The 19684-nt window shown below is 59.5% G+C and overlaps 2 protein-coding genes across 12 annotated transcripts; one reads left to right on the forward strand and one right to left on the reverse strand.

Annotated features, from left to right (window-relative positions):
- The first annotated feature begins 7061 nt into the window (after positions 1-7061).
- TNK1 (tyrosine kinase non receptor 1) lies at positions 7062-14269 on the forward strand. 5 transcript variants are annotated; one of them, XM_021067822.2, is made up of 13 exons: positions 7062-7572; positions 8428-8592; positions 8742-8812; positions 8926-9117; positions 9251-9406; positions 9521-9804; positions 10026-10299; positions 11450-11544; positions 11851-12015; positions 12273-12352; positions 12938-13239; positions 13323-13418; positions 13504-14269. In XM_021067822.2, exons 2-13 carry the CDS (start codon positions 8430-8432, stop codon positions 13615-13617), a joined length of 1992 nt encoding a protein of 663 aa, XP_020923481.2. In that variant the 5' UTR covers positions 7062-7572; positions 8428-8429; the 3' UTR covers positions 13618-14269. The 5 variants fall into 5 exon arrangements, with proteins under 5 accessions (XP_020923481.2, XP_020923480.2, XP_084842024.1 ...); XM_021067821.2 differs by having other exon boundaries at positions 7062-7117; XM_084985898.1 differs by having other exon boundaries at positions 7062-7117; positions 8428-8549.
- Positions 14230-18950, reverse strand: PLSCR3 (phospholipid scramblase 3). Of its 7 annotated transcripts, none has more exons than XR_014821765.1 (8): positions 18581-18950; positions 18192-18369; positions 17685-17926; positions 17542-17584; positions 17223-17443; positions 16786-16947; positions 15106-15296; positions 14230-14914 (listed from the first exon to the last, which is right to left on the reverse strand). XR_014821765.1 is itself a non-coding variant. In XM_005669207.4 (8 exons), exons 2-8 carry the CDS (start codon positions 18196-18198, stop codon positions 14858-14860), a joined length of 894 nt encoding a protein of 297 aa, XP_005669264.1. In that variant the 5' UTR covers positions 18199-18369; positions 18581-18950; the 3' UTR covers positions 14230-14857. The 7 variants fall into 7 exon arrangements, 4 of the variants coding, with proteins under 4 accessions (XP_005669264.1, XP_005669265.1, XP_020923483.1 ...); XR_014821766.1 differs by having other exon boundaries at positions 18192-18373; XM_005669207.4 differs by having other exon boundaries at positions 15106-15267.
- Positions 18951-19684: the final 734 nt, after the last annotated feature.

The raw sequence follows: 19684 nt of genomic DNA on the forward strand, positions 1-19684 counted from the left end.
CTTTACACGCCTCCCTCTACACCACACATGACTCTCGAGAGCCGCCGCTTACGGTTTTGTGCCTTTGTTTCCTCAGAGCCTGGCACATGGTAGATACCATAGAGTATCCCTGATGACTCCAGAACCTTCTCTGATATCCTTGTGATATGCCCTCCTTGTGTAAGCCCTTCATGAGCACATGGCACCAGAGGCTGGTGGAGTTTGTTTGCTTTGTGCCCATAAGGCCAACCTCCCAGAGTGTGGCCTGCCAGAATGGGGATGGATTTTCTTCTTCTTCTTTTTTTAAGTCTTTTTAGGGCTGCACCTGCGGCATATAGAAGTTCCCAGGCTGGGGGTCAAATCGGAGCTGTTTCTGCTGGCCTACACCACAGCCACAGCAACGCCAGATCTGAGCTGAGTCTGTCTGCAACCTACACCATAGCTCAGGGCAATGGCAGATCCTTAACCCACTGAGTGGGGCCCAGGGGTCATACCTGCAACCTCAGGGATACTCGTTGGTTTCGTTACCGCTGAGCTATGATGGCAATTCCTCAAGCAGTGGTTTTAATGCCACTAGGTATCGTTGCTCAGCAACAGATAACTGGAATGGTGGGCGGAGGGTCCGAAAAAAGGGCTGGGTGGCTGGCATCAAAGGCCCGGGGTTGACAACATGCCTGGCCAGGCCCCTTCCTAGTGATGCATGTACCTGAGGGCTATCCCTTCACCAGCCTGAGCCTCAGTCTTCCTTCCTGTAAAGGGGAGCTCACGATGGCGAACGGGTATGGTGACTACGTGTCAGACAACTTTCTAAGCATTTTCAACATCGTATTAGTTATCCACAGCTGTGACACAAATTATCCTAAAACTCAATTGCCGAAAACCACAAGCACTCGCAGTCTACGTGGATTAGAAGTGCAGGAGCAGCTAAAATGGGGGATTCTGGCTCAGGGGCTCTGAGGAGGGTGCAGCAGAGAAGTTGGTCAGGGTGGCAGAAACCCAAGGGCTGGCGGATCAGCTTCCGAGAGGGCGCAGTCACCCGCCTGGCAAGTTGGTGTTGGCGGATGGCAGGAGCCCTCCGCTCCCATACTCGCGGAACCTCTCCAGAGGGCTGCTGGCCTGTCCTCAGGGCATGGTGGCTGGCCGGCCTCCGCCAGGGCCAGTGACCCAAGGAAGGCAGGCAGAAGCCACACTGTCTTTCATGACCCAGTTTAGAAGTCACACACCATCCTTTTCACATTATCCCACTGGTTACACGGATCGGCCCTCTTCACTGTGGGAAGGCCCAGCCGTGTGAACACCGGGGCGGAGGGGAGGTTCATTTGGGAATGATTTTGGAGACTGGCTACCAGACGCATAACTCAGTTACTTTTGCAATAACCCCACAAGGTAGCTGCTCCTAATAAGTTCATCTTGCAGATGAGGAAAGAGAGGCAGAGAAACGTGAAGTAACTTGCTCAGATGCATCGGATGGTAAGTGATAAAGCGGGGATTCAAACTCAGAGTCAGGCTCCAGAGGTGAGGTCTAAGCTGCTGCTCTGTAAAGGCTCTCAGCTCCCCTGTGAGGCTGAAGCAATACAGTAGATATGAGTTCTTCCACTTTGGTTTTTTTTTTTTTTTTTTTTTTTTTGTGTGTGTGTGTGTGTGTGTGTGTGTGTTTAAGTTCCCAGGCCACAGATTGAACCTGTGCCACAGAAGTGACAACACCAGATCCTTAACCCATTGACCTACCAGGGGATGCCCAGAGTGCTTCTACTCTGGAAAGCAAACCATCAGATATATACAGGGTGGTGGGCTGGTGACTCCATTAATTAGCGAGGCAAATGCAAATCAGGAAAGGATGGGACCTCTGGGTGCTGGGAGGTGGAGAAGGGGTGATGGTACAGAAGGCTTTTACCAGAGGGTCTGGGGAGAGCTAACCGTGTGGGCCAGGGAGTGCCACACTGGGGGGGGGGCAGGGACAGGTTCACCAGGAGGACGCTTACACATCAGGTTCAGAAACTCCCATCGCTGCCACTCCCAGCAAAGGTGCTCGTGATGTCAAAAATCTCCTTTGCTTCACTCTGCCCAGACGACTGCCTTGTTCATTTGTTCAACAGAGCTTACTGAGCACTTGTCACATGAGTCAGACACTAGACTGGGCATGGGGGACCCAGCATTGCCCAGGCAAGATGAAGTCATTTGCCACCTGCAGCTTGGGATCTAGCAGGCGAGACAGACATGTTACGGGCAAATTCTGCCAGAGCAAAGAGTGCAATGTCGGGAAAGCACAGGGGTCTTGGGGTGCAGGTGACGAGCCCCGAGCAGGTAGGACTAGGCTTCCTGCATTTAGCAAGGCCAGACTGCAAGAAGGGCGGGAAGACTGCCAAGCAGGGGGACCGGCCCCACAAAGGCCCAGAAGAGAGAGCCAGAGCACTGAGGGGAGAGGTTGATTTGGGTCAGGTAGAAGGGGGCGAGCCCAGTGATCTCCAGGATTAGTGCAGAAAAGAAGGTAGAGTTCCCACCGTGGCTCAGTGGGTTAAGAATCCGACTAGTATCCATGAGGATTCGGGTTCAATCCCTGGCCTCGCTCAGTGGGTTAAGGATCCGGCGTTGCCATGAGCTGGGGTGTAGGTCGCAGATGGAATTTGGATCTGGTGTTGCTGTGGCTGTGGGGTAGGCCAGCAGCTGCAGCTCTGATTTGACCTCTAGCCTGGAACCTTCCATATGCTGCAAGCAAAGCAAGAAAGGAAGGAAAGAAAAGGAGAAGGTAGGGAGGCACGAAGTCGGCTCCTGACAGGAGCAGAAAGCTTTCCGCACAAGGCTGGGCCCCACCCCTCACCCAAACTCAAGGCGGGAAGGGGGTGGGGGCAGGGAGCTTGGCCCCCTGGGTGCCCTCTGTGTTTGTCCTCCTGGTTCTCTGCCCTGTGGGGAACACTTGGCCCCAGTGCTGTGAATGTGCTCATCCTTCTCGGATGCAGAGCCTGCAGGGCAGGGCAGACTTTGGGGAAATGCAGATGGAGGGGGTGGTGATGTGGGCGGGACGCCCCATCTCCTTGGCCTGGAGGAGGTGCTCCTCTCCTGCGGGGGGTGAGGTTGGTCAGGCTGTGCTCCCCCACACCCCATCCTCCTTATGGGCGAAGGTGGGGATGAGAGAAGCTTAACTCCAAAAGTAAGCAATGAAAAGGGGGAGGTCCTGTCGTGGCTCAGTGGCTAACAAACCCGACTAGCATCCATGAAGACGCGGGTTCAATCCCTGACCTCACTCGGTAGGTTAAGGATCCTGTGTTGCGGTGAGCTGTGGTGTAGGTTGCAGATGCGGCTCAGATCCCGCATTGCTGTGGCTGTGGCGTAGGCTGTGATTAGACCCCTAGCTTGGGAACCTCCATATGCCGTGGGATCGGCCCTAGAAAAGGCAAAAAAAAAAAAAAAAAACCCTTAGCCTAGGAACCTCCATATGTCACAGGTGCAGCCCTAAAAAGACTAAAAACAAAAGAAAAGAAAAGAAAAAGAAAGAAAGAAATGAAATGAAATGAATTCCAAAGGGAGAGGGCAGGGAATGAGTCCTCTGATTCCCTGCTTTTTTTCCAAGACAGAGGCAAAGGTGGGGCTGAGCCTCCGCTTGGTTTCCTGCTGGCGCACAGAGGACCTAGGCGGGGAGTCCAATTGATGGCGCCCCCCATGCGCAGCCTCCTCTCCCTCCAAGGCCAAGGCCTAGGCACCGGCGGCCTGTCTCCCCCGAACCAACGGTCAAGGCCTCTTCCTGCTTCTTCTCTCTCACCTCTTCCCAGCCTCTTACTACCTCAGGCTGCATCTGTCACCCCCCAGTTAAAACCTTTCAGAGGTTACCAGAGCCCTCAGGTAAGGCCCCAGCTCCCACTGTGCAAGGTGCCTCCGAGTGAGCCCGGGTAGGCGTGACCTGGGCTTGTTCACCTGGGGCTCCAGAACCTGGTGACAGCTGGCCGGAAGGATGAACTGGTGCCTAGTCGGCCTCCTGCCAGCCTGTCCAGCTGCATCTGCCCATGTGCTCGACCCTCACGTATTCACCCACCAACCAGGGGACCTCAGGGGCACCCAGATCTGTAAGGACACCGGACATTCAGAGGAAAATCAGGTTTCACATGCTCTTCCCTGAAGGGGCTCATGGAGCCATTGTGTTTCCCCCCAAGAACGTGGACAGCACCAGAACGAATCTCAAAGCGCGCTGAGTGAGAGAAGCCAACTGCAGATAATAAAGAGCGTGTGACTCCCCTGACAAAAAGGGCAAGAGCAGGCACAAGTGATCTGTGAGGTTTTGGGTTTTTTGTTTTTTTTTCCTTTTAGGGCTGCACCCGCGGCATATGGAAGTTCCCAGGCTAGGGGCTGAACTGGAGCGGAAGCTGCTGGCCTACACCACAGCCACAGCCACGCCAGATCCTTAATGCACTGAGCGAGGTCAAGAATCGAACCTGCGGCCGCATGGATACTAGTTGGGTTTCTTAACCCGCTGAGCCACAAAGGGTACTCTGACCTATGAGTTTTAGACGTCAGAATAGTAATTACCTCGGGAATGGGATTGACTGAAAGTGGATACATGGCTACTTCCTGGGACCAGAGAAATGTCTGGGTTTTAATCTGCATTCATGGATGTGAACATTTGTTGAAATACATTGAACTGTACAGTTGAATCTGTGCATGTTACTGAAAATACGTTATACCTCAATAAAGTACTGTCGGCACTGGAAGCTAATAATGTTCCCATGATTATAGTAATGACAAAAACCCTTAGTGTATGGATTGCATAGCACAACAAAGAGAATCAAAGAGAAACTGGTGGGAGTTCCTGCTGTGGCGCAGTGGGTTAAGAATCCTACTGTGGTGGCTCGGGTCCCTGTGGAGCCCAGGGTTCCATATCCAACCAGGGGGAGGTGGGTTAAAGGATTCTATGTTGCTACTGCAGTGCAGGTCGCAGCTGAGGACTGGATTCAATCCCTGGCCTGGGAACTTCCATACACTGAAGGTTCGACCATTAAAAAAAAAAAAGAAAGAAAGAAAGAAAGTTGAAGAGGAGTAGTTCCCGTTGTGGTGCAGCAGAAACAAATCCAACTAGTATCCATGAGGATGCGGGTTTGATCCCTGGCCTCACTCAGTGAGTCAGGGACCTGGCGTTGCTGTGAGCTGTGGTGTAGGTCGCAGATGCAGCTCAGATCTTGTGTTGCTGTGGCTGTGGTGTAGACCAGCAGCTGTAGCTCTGACTAGACCCCTAGCCTGGGACCTTCCATATGCTGTGGGTGCGGCCCTAAAAAAGGGGGGGGGGCAGAAATATGGACAAGCAATTAAAAGATATGAAAGAGAGGAGCTCCCACTATGGTGAAAGGGGATCAGTGGTGTCTTGGGAGCACTGGGAAGCAGGTTTGCTCCCAGGCCCGGCAGAGTGAGTTGAGGATCTGGCATTGCCACAGCTGTGGCTTGGGTGGAGACTGCGGCTCCGATCTGATCCCTGGCCCTGGGGTGCTGCATATGCCTTGGGGTGGCCAAAAATTAAAAAAAAAAAAAAAAAAAAGAAGATACAGAGGAGAGAGTAAAAAGGTTTCTAATCTGAGAATACCAGGAAAGGAAGATAGAGAGTATCTGGAGAGTTACTGGCTGAGAATTTTCCAAAACTGGTGACAGGTATGAATTCATGGACCCAGGAAACACAACATACTGAGTAGAATAAATATAAAGGGATCCATACCTAGACCTTCTGTACTAGAACTACAAAACACCAGAGTGCCTTTGTGATGTAGCGGGTTAAGGACCTGGTGTTGTCACTTCTGTGGCCAGGGTCCCTCCTGCGGTTCAGGGTTCCATCCTTGGCCCAGAAACTTCCACATGCTGTGGGTGTTGCCGAAAAAGAAAAGAAAAAGAACTACAAAACACCAACGATACCTTAAAAGCAGGAAGAAGAGATATCATCTACAAAGGAATGACAATTAGACTGAGCAGACATTTTCATAACCAATATGGGCCTTGCACTTACCATATGCCTACACTGACCCAGGTGCCTTAGGAAGAACAAGCCATATCCAGCCCCTTCCATGTGGAGCGGGCTCATGGATGTCAGAGATGCCAGATGTGCAGGGGACAATCCCAGTATGATGAGCGGGCCTGGTTGAAGGGCAAGAGAATTGGTAAGAAAATCATAGAAGCAGTACTGCGGTGAATTACGATCTTCCAATCAATGCTGGGTTTTCCCATGTGTTTACCAAGTAGAGGCGGGCTTCCCCCCCCCACCCCAGGGACTCTGGGGACAGCAGCTGCTATGCTCACACAGCCTTCCTTGGGACAGAAGGAAACAGGCCACACGTCCTAAGGCTGGTGGTTTCCTCCCTGGGCCTCTCCCTCAGGAAAAGGGAGAGGAGAGTCCTCCTCAAAGCCTTCTGGGAACCAGACTGTGTCCCTGCCCCACAAGCCAAGGAGCAGCAGACAGGGCCCTGGGGTCAGCAGAGGTGACTTAGGGGGAGGGGTGAGGCCAGGAAGTGCCAGTGATGGGAATTCGAGCCCTGAGGCCTGGGGTGCGGCCTGGATCACCAAGACCAGGTACCAAGCGAGGATGGGGCTGGGGAGCCGCTCGGAAGCTCCGTCTCCAACCCGACCCCCAAGGCTCCCCACATGTTCCACACTGAGGAGCTCCCCAAAAGGTCCCTTTTAGACTGGGAAAAGGGGGTTCGGAGCTGGGGAAAAGGCAAAGGCTTCAACTGCAGACGCTGTCTAGGCTGGGCACTGCCGTCCTGCACCGCCTTCAACACCCTCCCGTGGCGCCAATCCCAGACCCGCTGTACCAAGCCTTCTTCCTCCACCAGCGCCGGGAAGCCCTCTCCCCTGCTTGGGGGCAGGGGCTGAGCGCTGTTTAGCCTGGTTTTCCGGGGGGAGCCTGGACGGCATGTCCTGACCAGGGGCTTATTCCCTTAAGGGACGGAACTCTGGTCGAGAGGAGCGGAGGAGTTGGCACGGGGACCGGGCACGGACAGGGCTGTCTGGGGAAGGGTGAAACGTTCCTTGGGGAACCGCCCTCACCTGGTCCTCCCGGGCCCGGGCCGAGCCTCCAGGCCCCGCCCCGCGCGGCCTCCGTCCCGCCCTTCCCGGGATTTAGTCCCGGCAGCCTGGGCGGCTCCGCAGCCGCCGCTTCCGCCTTCGCCAGGTGAGAGTCGGGGGAGGTAGGGGCCCGGGGGGCCGGGCGGGGGCGCGGCCGCTGGTGCGGGGTCTCCGCTCCCAGCCCCTCCCGGCCGCGGCCGCTCCGATGCCCCCGGCGCGCGCTTCCCCGTCTCACCTGGGTCCCGGCCCCGGGGCTCCCGGGCGTCCTGGGCTTTCTCCTTCCCCGCCCCCTGCTCGCGCCGGATTCCGCGCCGCCTCCGAGCGTCCCTCTGGACCCAGCCCGGGGTCCTCTGCTTCCTCCGGGCTCAACTAAGTGCGGGGAGGGAGGGAGGGAGGGGGCCGCGTGTGTGGAAGGGAGAGTGTGTTTGTGCAGGCAGCGGGCACCCTGAGCACCTTAGAGCCTTATTTCATAAAGATTGGTGGCGTCGCCTTGGAGCCGGGTTAGAGCCCGTGACTCAGGTGTGCGCGCCCGCCGCGCTCTGTACCGGGAGCTGAGATCAGGTGGGTGTGGAAGGGACTGTGCACCTGGCAGCCTGGGTGGCTCTGAGCAGTACCTGAGTTTAAACCGCCCAGCGCAAACGCCCGATTTGTTGCTGCCTCGGGTGTAGAAGAGGCAATGCCCCTGGGCGTCTCTGGGCAGAGGGGGCAGTCTGCCAGTGGAACTCAGGTACCTGCGGACACGGAGCTTGAGATCTTGTGTGGGGCGTGTTTGTGAGGACCTGGCGCCTCAGATGTGAGGGGTGGTGTATCTTGGAGGCAGTGAACTCAACATGACTCAGGTCTGCTTGTGCGAGGGGACATGGCGGGAAGCCTGGTGTTCTAGGCAGTATATACTGGAGTGCCTCGGCCTTGTGAGGACATGTATCTGGGCATCTCAGATGTCTTTTGCAGTATATCTGTAGGGGTGTGTGTGTGTGTGAGTGTGTGTGTGTGCATGCATGCATGTTTAAAGCACGGTGTGGTTAGCGTATCTTGGTGTCTCTGGAGGACTCCTGGTGGGTCAGCATGTCTCAGGTGTATGTGAGTAGCTGTGTACAGTGGGGCACCTCGGGTCTACGTGGTGAATCTGGGTGGCCCCAGGGTGTGGGCACTGTGCCACAGGATCTCAGTGAGCAGGGCCACACACCTGAAGTCTGCGCAGTGCTGAAATTTAGCTGTGAAGAGAACATTCTTCTGGGGTGTGTGAAGGGCAGGACACCTGGCCTGCCCTGCTGCATCCCTTCCTCTGTACCTGAGTATTTCTGAGGGGCTGAGGGTGAAGCTGGCAGCCATGTCTCTGGTGCCTGAGTATTAGGCGACTCTCCTGGGCCACGTGTCTGGAGGGTAGGGTGTCAGCCTTAGGGGTTCCTCCTCCAGACATGCTCCCCGAGGCGGACTCCCTTTGGCTGCTGCGGCTGCTCCGGGACATCCAGCTGGCCGAGTTTTACCGACCCATCCTTGAGGCGCTTAATGTGACCCGGCCAGAGCACTTCGACTTTGTAAGACCCGAGGATCTGGATGGCATTGGCATGGGCCGGCCTGGTGAGGGTCCCCTGCCTCCAGGCCCTGCTCTCACCCTCGCCTGTTAGCTGCTATCCCCCGACACACACCCTCTTCTTCTTGCCTGTAAAACCCTTGCATCCTGCTCCCCTCATCTCTTCCCCCATCCCTCTGATTCTGGCCTCCTTCAGCCCAGCGCAGACTGGTTGAAGCCCTGAAGAGGCACCGTTCCGGGCTCAAGTCTAAGAACTGGGTCTATAAGGTGTGTGTTTTGGGTTTTGGGGCGGGGGCGGGAGGCATCAAGGGCCAGCTCAGGCCCTGGCCGAGAGGAGTATGCAGCGTTTCACACATCTGATTTCCTACCCCTTGTTTCAGATCCTTGGAGGTTTTGCCCCTGGGCAAAAGGAGAGCACCCCACCCTCAGACAGCCCTCCATCCCTCCCTGAGCCAGAAGGGGGACTCAAGTGTCTGATCCCAGATGGTGCCGTGTGCAGAGGGGAGCTTCTGGGCTCCGGCTGCTTTGGCGTGGTGCACCGGGGGCTGTGGACCCTGCCCAGTGGCCAGAGTGTGAGTGTCCCAGGAGCCTACTTCATTGTGGGCACCTGGGCCAGCTGCCCCCTCTGTTCTGGGTGCCCTCTCTGCTCTGGCTTTGGCTTAACTGTTCTCTAGGGTGCCTGATGGTGCTTCCCCTGACCCCTAGATCCCAGTGGCTGTCAAGTCCCTCCGGGTGGGTCCCGAAGGCCCCGAGGGCACTGAGCTAGGGGACTTCCTGCGAGAAGTGTCCGTCATGATGAACTTGGAGCACCCACACGTGCTGCGTCTGCATGGCCTGGTACTGGGCCAGCCTCTGCAGATGGTGAGCAGACCCAGAGGCCAGCTCCTGGGACAGCCCCGGGGCTGGTGGGTAACAGGAGAGCGAGCCAGGGTCTGGTGGAGCCGGACCACTGCTCACTGAGCTGTGCTCCCACAGGTGATGGAGCTGGCGCCCCTGGGCTCCCTGCACACGCGCCTGACCGCCCCGGCCCCCACACCCCCGCTGCCCGTGGCCCTGCTCTGCCTCTTCCTGCGGCAGGTGGCAGGGGCCATGGCGTACCTGGGGGCCCGCGGGCTGGTGCACCGAGACCTTGCCACGCGCAACCTGCTGCTGGCCTCACCGCGCACGGTCAAGGTGGCTGACTTCGGGCTGGTGCGGCCGCTGGGCGGCGCCCGGGGCCGCTACGTCATGGGCGGGCCCCGCCGCATCCCCTTTGCCTGGTGAGGGCCAGGGCGGAGGGGCAGGATCTGGGGGGCAGGAGCAAAGCGGGTGCGGAGGGGCCGGACCTCCGAGAGAGGCGGGCACTAGAGGAGTCGTCTGGTCTGGAAGGGCCCGGACGTGGGGGCTTCCGGGGAGCGCTAAGGGGGCGTGCCCAGTGGCAGGTGGGGGCACCGGGGACGCATCCGGCCCCGTCAGGCCCCCTTCAGCCTCGCTTCCGCAGGTGTGCGCCAGAGAGCCTGCGCCACGGGGCCTTCTCTTCTGCCTCGGACGTGTGGATGTTTGGGGTGACGCTGTGGGAGATGTTCTCCGGAGGCGAGGAGCCCTGGGCGGGGGTCCCGCCGTACCTCATCCTGCAGCGGCTGGAGAAGGACCGAGCCCGCCTGCCTAGGCCTCCCCTCTGCTCCAGGGCCCTCTACGCCCTCGCCTTGCGCTGCTGGGCCCCCCACCCTGCGGACCGGCCCAGCTTTTCCAACCTGGAGGGGCTGCTCCAAGAGGTGGGAACCTCTGCCTCCCCGGATGCCCTCGGTCTCTCTGGCATCCGTTCTCTCTCCCAAGGTTCCATGCACAAGACTAACACGCTGACTCCCTGGCTGGGGTCTGGGACCCGACTGGCTCTGAACTTCAGATTCGGGACGCCTGCAGGGCACTCAGAGCCTCCAAGGGACAGCTGGGGTCTTGTGGATGCAGGCAGAAGGGCTGCGGGCTGCGGCAGAGATGACGGAGCCCAAAGCGCAGAGCAGTAGGATGCAGTGGGTGTCCCACAGGCAGGGGAAAGGCTCCGTGTGGGAGGGGGAAGTACGTGTAACTAACACCTCAGGGGTGTGACAAAGAGGGACTTGTAGGTGTTAAGTCAGCAGCGCTAGCACCTAGAGCACTTGATCTGTGTAAGATACCGCACTGAGTGCTCTCGGCAAAGCCTTACGCATATTTGCCCATTTAATCCTCACAACCCATCTCGATTTTAGAGGGGGGCCAGTGAAGGCTCTGACGGTTTAAGTGACTTGCCTAAAGTCACACAGGAAGTGGAGGAGTGGAGATTTGAATCAGTCAATCTGACTTCAGGGCTGTGACAGAAACCGCTCTATGCACTACTGTTTAAGGAGAGTAGTCCTTACTCTGAGGGCACTTGGAGCCACGGAAGGGAGTTAAGCCACCTCTACGTGTTGTGCCACTCTGGCTTGGTGCAAAAGGGGATTAGAAGGATGGTGCTGACGATGGAAAGACCACGTAGGCCACAATGGCTGTGAAGCAGAAGTGAGATGCAGAGGTCTGGATAAGGATGGAGGCAGTGGTGCTGGAAGGAAGTGGAAAACTTCCAGAGGTGCTGGGGAGGCAGATCTGAGAGGTCTGGGTGTGGAGCAGACGCAGTCACAGCACCCTCCCCCTGGTCCCCACAGGTGGAGCCCGGGCCCCCCTTTTGTTGCTCCCTGGCCCCTGGGCTGTGTCCAGCTTGACATGGAATCCGGGTCTGCCTCCTCCACTGGATGACAAGTGGGGGACAGGGACGGTCCCGCCCTGGGTCTAGGATAGAGGACACATGTGGAATGGGTTTGCGTGGTGGGTGGATGCTCTTCTCTGCTCGCATGACATGACCCTTCTGACTCACGCCACAAGCCCAGCCACCCTTTCCTCCTGTCTCTACAGGCCTGGCCTCCTGAGGGACGTTGTGTGAGGGATGTCACAGAGCCAGGTGCCCTGAGGATGGAGCCTGGTGACCCCATCACTATCATCGAGGGCAGGTGAGGGCCTCGTGCCTCCCACCCAGCCCCAGGGGGAGGACACCCCCCTGACCCTGGTCCCATCTCAGCCTCCCTCCAGCAACTTGAACCCCGATCCTCTGCCTCATCTCCTCCTTGCCCCACCGGGCTCCGAGAGCTCCACCCCAGTCCTGGCCTCCCTGCTGGAGCCACTATGGGTCCACAGAGCCCTTTTGTGTTAGAGAGAAAAAGGCTTCCTTCCTCTGGGCAGAGGCCGCTCCGTGGCACAGAGCTTGAGAGCTCCTCCCCCCTGGCTCCCAGTCCCTGCACCAGTGCCTCTCCCCACAGCCCCGACTCCACCACCTGGAAGGGCCAGAACGGTCGCACATTCAAAATGGGCAACTTCCCAGCCTCGGCAGTGACGCTGGTAGACTCAGGGGGCTCGCCAGCCAGCCATCTGCTCCCCAGAGGCGCCCCTGCCCGAGGAGAGCACCACCAGGGAAACATCAGTGGGTGAGGACGAATGCGGGCAGGGCTGGGGGGGGGCGGGCAACCAAGTCCAGCAACTTTCCTGGAAGGGCCTGGGGAGGGGGGAGCAGCGTAAGCTGGAGGGGAGGCTGGATTCGCCTTCCTGCCAGCCCTCGCATTCCGGGTCTCAGCTTCCACTCCGGTCTTGGCCTGCCTGGAAGCCCCAGATTCTTTGGGAGGGGACACTGCTCTATGGGGTGGGGTGGGGGGTGTGGAGAATGAACCGGAACACTTTCCAACAGGGACAGAGCGAAGGCAAAGCTTCGGGATCCCCCTCCAGCTCAAGGCCAGAGAAGGAACATGGCCCTGCAGAGGTCGAAAGGTGGGCGTGGGCGTGGGGACAGGGCCACCGTGGTCTCTGAGGAGATCAAGGACAACTCTCCAACAATGCCTGCTGCTGTGAAGCCATGCTTTTCCACATGTGGCTTCCTTCCCCACATTCTAACTGCTGACATCCTGGCTGGCTGTACTTTGGTTTTTTTTGCTTTCGTCTTTTTAGGGCCACGCCTGCAGCATATGGCAGTTCCCAGGCCAGGGACTGAACTGCAGCTGCAGCTGCTGGCCTACGCCACAGCCACAGCAATGTGGGACCTCAGCTTCCTTCGTCTGCGACCTACACCACAGCTTGTAGCAATGCTGGATCCTTAACCCACCAAGCCAGGCCAGGGATCAAACCCGCATCTTCATCGACACTATCTGGGTTCTTAACCCAGTGGGAACTCTCTGGCTATATTTTGGACCGCATCTCCCCACTGCAGCCCCTGACAGCGCTTTGGGCCCTCGGCTGCCTGCTGTCTTCTTGTTCCCCCCTAACACGAGGGCCACCCCAAGGATAGCCCAGGTAGACAGAGAACGGGAAGAAGGCAGCTGGGCCTCCTCCCAAGTTGTTTCTTTCTCAACCGTGCAGGCATTTCCAAGAGCCTGGAGTCAGTTCTGTCCCTGGGCCCCCGCCCCACAGGAGGGGGGTCCAGCCCCCCTGAACTTCGACATGCCAGAATGGGGCCCCAGGGCGCCCCGGGCCTGCCACCCCGCCCTCCCGTTGCCGCCAGCTCGTCTTCCCAGCCCAGCCAGCCTCCCAGGGAGCGGCCTCCCTGGCCCAAAAGAGAACTCCCCCACAGTCAGCCCACAGGAGCGCCGGGGGCCAGCAAAGCCACTGTCCCCTCCAGAGGACCCCTGCCTGACTTCGAGCTGCAGAGGAGGATTACAGAGGTGAGGGCTCCCCGGAGTGTCCCGATGTCCGGAAGGGGCTTTGGGCTGGGCAAGGGGCCTAAGCGAGGCTCTGCCCCCTGCAGGTGGAGCTGAGCGTGCATGGAGTCACCCACCAGGAGTGCCAGGAGGCCCTGAGAGCCACTGGGGGAGATGTGGTGGCCGCCATCCGGAACCTCAAGGTAAAGTCCGACCCTTCCCTGGGAGCCCGCCCGCCCCGCCCGCCGGGCCTCTGGCAGCCGGCTGCCCTTCCTCCCGCCCCCGCAGGTGGACCAGCTCTTCTACCTCAGCAGCTGGTCCAGAGCAGACTGCCGGCGCATCCTGGAGCGCTACCAGTGGGACCTCTCAGCTGCCAGCCGCTACGTCCTGGCCCGGTCTTGAGCTCTGCTCCTTTGGGCATGGCCACCAGAGGGCCCGAAGGCCTGGCCACGTGGGACCAAGCAGAACTGGAATACGGTCCCCACAGGGCATTTTCCCAATGGGGAGAGCCTGCCGTAGGCGGGTACAGGAGGAGCCCAGCACCGGGCACTGGGAGCGTCCCCTCACCCTGCCGTCTGGCCTCCGAGGCCGCCGGCTCCCCTGGCTGGGCCACAGCAGGAGGCGGTCCTCGCTACACAGGCCCGCCCAAGAGGCGGACTGGCAGGAACAGAGCTGCTAAACATCACACCGTAGGAAGCTTCTGTCGCTACAGAGAACGAGCAAGTGGCCATACTGGGCCGTGGGAACAGCCATCCTGAACCGCCATCAGCTCCCACCCTGGGCTCTGTGGGAGCAGCCATACTGACCGGGGCACATGGCTCCAACCGCCCCAGCTTCGTCGGGGGCCATCGTGGATGATGACAGTGGCCCTCTTAGACTCAAGGACACTTGATCCTGGCAGCCTGGATGGTGAAATGGGTCAGCGCCTGCCCAGCCCAGCGGTCACATTTCCCTTTGTTTCTTCCCACACCAACTCTTTCTCCTACCCTCTCCCAGGACATACACCTTCCAGTGTCCAAAAAGTTACAAAGTTTATATGAACATAACATACAAAGAGGCAGCCTCCTTCCTGGGGCGAGGGAAGAAGGGGTGGTGAGGTAAGGCACAGGGGGCCGTGGCAAGCACCAGCCAGGGGAGGAAGTTGGCGCTGGGGCCTGGGCCCTCCCGCCGGGCTGGGAGGGAGCGGCCGCCTCAGTTAGGAGCCAGTCCCGATGCGGGGAAAGGCTGGCCACGCCTGTCATCTTTGGTGCTACGTTGAAGTCCCCACCTGTCACGAAACCCCAGAGCCCTGCCTTCCCAGGGCGCAAGGCCTGGTCTGGAGCAGAGGCTCTGGAAGGGGGTGGGAGGAAGCGGGGAGGGAAAGTCTGAAAGCGATACGCCTGTGTGCCGGGAGTGCAGGGGTGCTGGTGGGAGGCACGGGGAAGGGCTCTCATATCTACGCTTCCGGAGGGGCCAGAGGTGAAGGAGGCCAGGGGAGTGGGCTGGGCCGGGGCGCCAAGCCCCCAGCCTCTCAGGGGTCCCTGTCTCTCCCCTGCAGTGTACACGGAGGAAAGGGACTGTCTCTGAGGAGGGGCCAGGTCAGGGCCAGGGACCATCGTGGATTCTGGTTGAGTCTGATGGTCTCTTCACCCTGAGGCGGCCTCTAACTGGTGACGGCTGAGGGCCCGGCGCCTCCTCGCTTCTCGAAGAACATGTAGTCCTGAGAGGAGGGCACGGTCAGCCGGAGATCGGACTGGGCCAGCCTGGCTCGGGGGTCACAGCGCAGGCCTGGAACTGCCCCCCCCCAGCCCCACCGCGAGTCTCTCCCTACCCCTCTCCTGGCAAGAGGCCAAGAAGGGCATAGAGCCTCAGCGTGAGAGCAAAGGGGTAGCAGATGAAGGGGGGACTCACGATGAGGAATGTGGCGCCCAGCAGCACAGCCTTCACCCTCACGTCCAGGTCCAGCGGGAACTGCAGGCCGAAGTCATCGGCGTCGGTGAGGGCCTCTCGGAGCAGCCCGCCCCACTGCTTGCTGATGCGGCCTACGCTGCGGGATTCGTCCGGGGTCTTCACCTGGCAGGAGAGAGGGAGGGCGGGCCCCGCTGGGGAGGAAGTGCCTGATGTCACCTGCTCGTCTCACTCGCACAGCGGACGCACTGTGCGGGCTCTACACTTAGGGAACCCTCCCAAAGCCTTGGGTTTCCATGTGACACGTGGGGAAACTGAGGCCCCGGAGGCCACTCTGTGAGAGTAGAGCACAAACCAGGATACAGCCCTGGATCCCATTGAGGGGGGCGAAATGCAAGCAGCAGGAGACTGTCTAATCTCTTTAGTGGATGGCCAGTGGCTGGGTTTGTTCTAGTTAGCGAAGTCCCTGCTGCCCACAGCTGGTGCGGTTTGTGCCCTGCACAGAGTATCTTGGCCAAGCAGGCTAACTGCCTGGCTGCACCCTACCAGCCGACCAGGCTGCTGGAAGGCTGTGTCTGCCCAGAGGGTTGCCTGTCCTCTGATCCACAAGCTAGGGAGGCCCCCGTCCAGCATCACATGCCAGCCTCATCCAGGGCGAATCCAAGCACATCTGGTGCGGAGAGAGGACCAGTCATGATAAGCCCTGCCGAGGTGGGTAACTCACAGTGACTCCCTGGTCTTTTTCTGATGCTTGTTCTCCAGCAGCTTGAACTAAATCTCCGCCCTTCCCCTCCCCTCTCCCTCCCCTGCTCTATAGCCCTGGGGCACTGCCTGGAGACCAGTCTCCAGCTGGGCAGGGCCTCTCCCAGCCAGCCCTGTTGTCCCAAGAGTGCAACCCCTAATATGAACCATTCATAGTTATGTAAAAGGGAGGCTGGCCTGATGAGAACCTCACAGCCTACACACGCCCATCCAGAGGTCACCCAACCAGCTCCCATCACAAAACCTCCCCAAGGTGACTCAGTTTTTACAAGTAACCTTAGACAGGGCACCTCATCAGAAGCTTGGAGAGTCTACTGGATTAGACCTGTGGTTCCCCCCTTATCTATCTACACAGGTAGTTAACCCGAAGTACGCCAGGGCCTCTGTCTTCTAGGAAGGAAGGTGCTTCCCAGGCCTTCCTCCGAAATGGTCACCACTTGGGTTCTCCAGGCTCCCAGAGGGTGACTGGATGCATGTCAGAAGGATACTGCCTGGATGCTAGGGTGGCGGTGTTCATTTGGACTTGCAGGTTGGCAGGGTGAGTTGCACATGTTAGCAAGTTAAATCTGTGCCTGCTCCAGGGCCTGGGCTCAGGAACTCAAAACACAGCAGCCACACGGGCCCAGCTCACAGTGCACTCAATAACCATCCTGCACCCTAAATCCAGCCTGGCCTTGAATCCCACCACCCCCCAATACACAGTTGCAGTAACAATCGGCACTGGCCCTTAAGATGAAACCCTCTTCGCCGTATTTTTTTTAAGACCATGGGCCAGACTATTTCTGAGTAGAGGAAAACCGGAAATATGGTAGGCATCACAGGGGATTTGGACTGATGGGCTCGTGCCCATTCTGTCGGCCATCCTGCCTCACGGTTCATCTTGGCTTATGAAGGGCTCAGATCTCCCCTTTTTCCTGATACCTCAAAGTTGGTGTCTGTGCCACAGCCACAGGTCCAGCAGGGGCCCACTACTCGCAAAACCGTCTGGCGATCAGCATCCTGAATGGAGAACTTGGGGAGGAAGGGATGCCAGGTCTGTAGAACATGGCCAATGGTGGTGCCCGGTGGAGACTGTACTTCCATCTGGAGCGAGAGGCAGACAGGGTCACTGCCCAACCAGGGCGCCTTGGCCCAAACGCTCACCAGTCTACTTTTATCACCTGTCTCTCTCCCCTCTTAAGACTTCCCATCCCCTTCGCTAGACTACCTGTCACGCTCCTCTCTAGACCTCCCATCCCACCTGCTGGCCAACTTGCACTTGAGGCACCACTCTCCCCATGCCTCCTCCCGGGTCTTGCTCCCATCACTGGCCCGCCCCCAACCCGAGTCTCTCCCTGGCCGCATCCTTCCCCACCCACCTCCTGGAGGCCGCACGGACAGCAGCTGCAGCCACAATGGAGAGGGCGGAGCAGGCGGAGCACCTCTCGGTCCCCGGGGTCCACCAGGCGGACTCGCAGGGGCCGACGGGCGCCACAGCACAGACGAGCACAGCAGTTGCTCTCCTCTGCAGCCTGACCTAGGGGCTGTCCGGCCCCCGAGCGCAGTTCGTACCGGTTACAGGTCTCCCAGCCCAGGAGCGCTGCCAAGGGGTGACACGCTGAGGCTCAGGCACCACTGGACCGAGAGCCCACGATCTGCCCCCATCACGAGGCCCAACCTACTCCTCCTTCCACTCACTTTCCACCCGCTCAGCTTTCTGGTGAATCAAGATCTGATCAATCTGGAAAGAGAGTAGGGGCCGCGCAGACGTCAGCTGGAGGATCGAGACGCCTGGGTACCCCCCCCGCCCCCTCACCCCTCCCTCCCTTCCTTCCACTCACCTGCACCAGGAATTCGAGGCCGAAAGGCACCCCGGGCACTGGCAAGAAGGGGGCAGCTGGCCCCGGGGCCGCAGGGCCGGGCGAGGGGAAGAGAGCAAAGCCGGGCGCTGGGGCAGGCACGTGGGCAGGCACTGGCGCCTGGCTGGGCCCGGGCCCAGGATGCAGCGCCGGCTCCGGGTACCCAGCGGTCACAGGATAGGGAGGTGGGGGCGAAGGGGCGTAGCCCTTGGGGGGTATGTAGCCTGTGGGGGGACAGGAGTAGGTTAGAAGGGGCCTCCCCACCTCACCCCTCTACCCCTTAGCCCGCGGGCTGCCAGGCTGAGTGGAGGGAAATGTGGTGGCAAGAGACGGAGAAAGATGGGGCGGGGGAGCAGGGCGGCGGCTTCCTGGGAGGAAGGGAGGGGCCCCACACAGCCAGTCCGAGCACATTCCCGGAGGATGCGTCCGACACTGGGCTCCCAAGTCCGTGAGGGGATAACGGAGACCCTCAGCCTTGCACCCACTTACCTGCCATGGGAGACGGGGGAGGGTTCGCGGGATGTCGGTGTCCCGGAGGCTTAGTTCTAGAAGTGGAGGCAAGCTCGGAGACAGCCAGACAGACACAGAGACAGACACAAAGACGGACAGGCAAACGCGGAGAGGCAGCTGCGCCCACCGCCGGCCCAGGGTCTCCAGGGCGGCGCGTCTGACTCGGGGAGAAACCGAAAGTGTCAGCGGGCAGGGCGGAGGCCCTGGGACCCTGGTTTCCCTCAGGGGCCCCAGAACCGCCCCCTCCCTTTGTTCTCCCATTCTCCGCGGAGGCGGCTGTTGGCAGACGGCAGGCAGATGGGCCCGCGGTCAGACCGACGGCCCGACCTCGAGGGAGGTCTCCGGACCCCTCAGCGCCCCCAGCTCACCTGAAGCCCCTAGAACAGCCGGGGCGCCCAGCGCTCGGCGGCTCGGGGAGCTAGGGGAGGCGGGCCCGGGAACTGGCTCCGCCCCCGCCCCTACCAGACCCCGCCCCTCCCGGCCTGAGCGACACGCCTGCGCAGAAAGAGTGCCGGCTCTCCTGCGGGGCCTCGGTCCCCAGGCCCCTGGCTCCGCGGCTTGGCGAGCGTCCCCGCCACTTCCGCTCGATGCAGAAGCCCAGAGAGAAGCTCGCCTGGGAGGGCAGCTGGGTGAGACCTAGCTCTGCGACCCTTGCCAGGTCCGCGGGCGCAGAGTCCTCAGTGCCCCTTGGTGGGAACGAGGGCGGCTTGCGCGGCGCTGGACCCTAGGCTCCTCCTCCCGAGGGCGGTTCGGGCCTCGCTGACGCAGCGGAACACCCTGAACACTCATCCGTTGGCTCCTAGGACCGGCTCCTGGCTCCCCTTCTGCCTCCCTGGGACTACCTCGTCAGTCTCCTCTCCCTGACGCAGCAGTGACCCCCAAAGACACCTTGAAATTACAGCACTTCCTTCAGGCGCCCCCAGCCACTCGGGGGACAGGCCACCGGACTGTCAGTAATGATGTAAAATGAGGCTCAGCGGGAGCAGAGGAGGCAGCGCTGTCAGCAGGGAAGGCTTCCCCCAAGAAGAGTCGCATCCTTCGCTTGCTCTGGGTCCTGAGCCCAGGCCCGCAGGTGTGAGGAAGTTCTGCGCCTCAGGGCGCTATAGGCTGAGTGACAGGAGATGAGTTTAGAGAGGGAGTCCGGCCCACGGGCCCAGAAGGCCTTGTGCGAGCTGGGATTTGGCCCCAAAGGCAGCAGGGAGCCCACTGAAGGATTTTCAGATGGAGGGAGAAAGTCGAATGTTTTAGAAAGCCATTTAAACACACGAGAGGCACCCAGTGTGGGTTGTAGTAGTCTGGGGAGAGGATGGCTGTGATAGTGTGGGTGGACAAAAGTGGCAGATTTTAGAGATATTTAGATAATAATATAGAAGTTTTTGAGGAGATGAGATGTGGAGGTGAGGAGTTCAGGATGACCTCATGTGTCTGGTGACCAGTAGATGGAGGTCTCATCCGTCAAGATGATCATGGGG

Source organism: Sus scrofa, chromosome 12 (genome assembly GCF_054392235.1).
Source record: "Sus scrofa isolate SSC_HxYL_T2T_F1_AM1 chromosome 12, Sscrofa_HxYL_maternal_Yorkshire_Landrace_v2.0, whole genome shotgun sequence".
NCBI classification, from domain to species: Eukaryota; Metazoa; Chordata; class Mammalia; order Artiodactyla; family Suidae; genus Sus; species Sus scrofa.

Bases quoted from the DNA above. Each gene is read 5' to 3' on its own strand.
- TNK1 (XM_021067822.2), top strand. From the start codon at position 8,430: ATGCTCCCCGAGGCGGACTCCCTTTGGCTGCTGCGGCTGCTCCGGGAC. The intron at 13,240-13,322 runs GTGAGGGCTCCC...TGCCCCCTGCAG, and splicing joins TGCAGAGGAGGATTACAGAG to GTGGAGCTGAGCGTGCATGG. The intron at 13,419-13,503 runs GTAAAGTCCGAC...CCGCCCCCGCAG, and splicing joins CCGCCATCCGGAACCTCAAG to GTGGACCAGCTCTTCTACCT.
- PLSCR3 (XM_084985935.1), bottom strand. From the start codon at position 18,473: ATGGGAGAACAAAGGGAGGGGGCGGTTCTGGGGCCCCTGAGGGAAACC. The intron at 17,585-18,191 runs GTAAGTGGGTGC...CTCTCTTTCCAG, and splicing joins TCCCCCGTCTCCCATGGCAG to ATTGATCAGATCTTGATTCA. The intron at 14,915-15,105 runs GTGAGTCCCCCC...CCCTCCTCTCAG, and splicing joins TGGGCGCCACATTCCTCATC to GACTACATGTTCTTCGAGAA.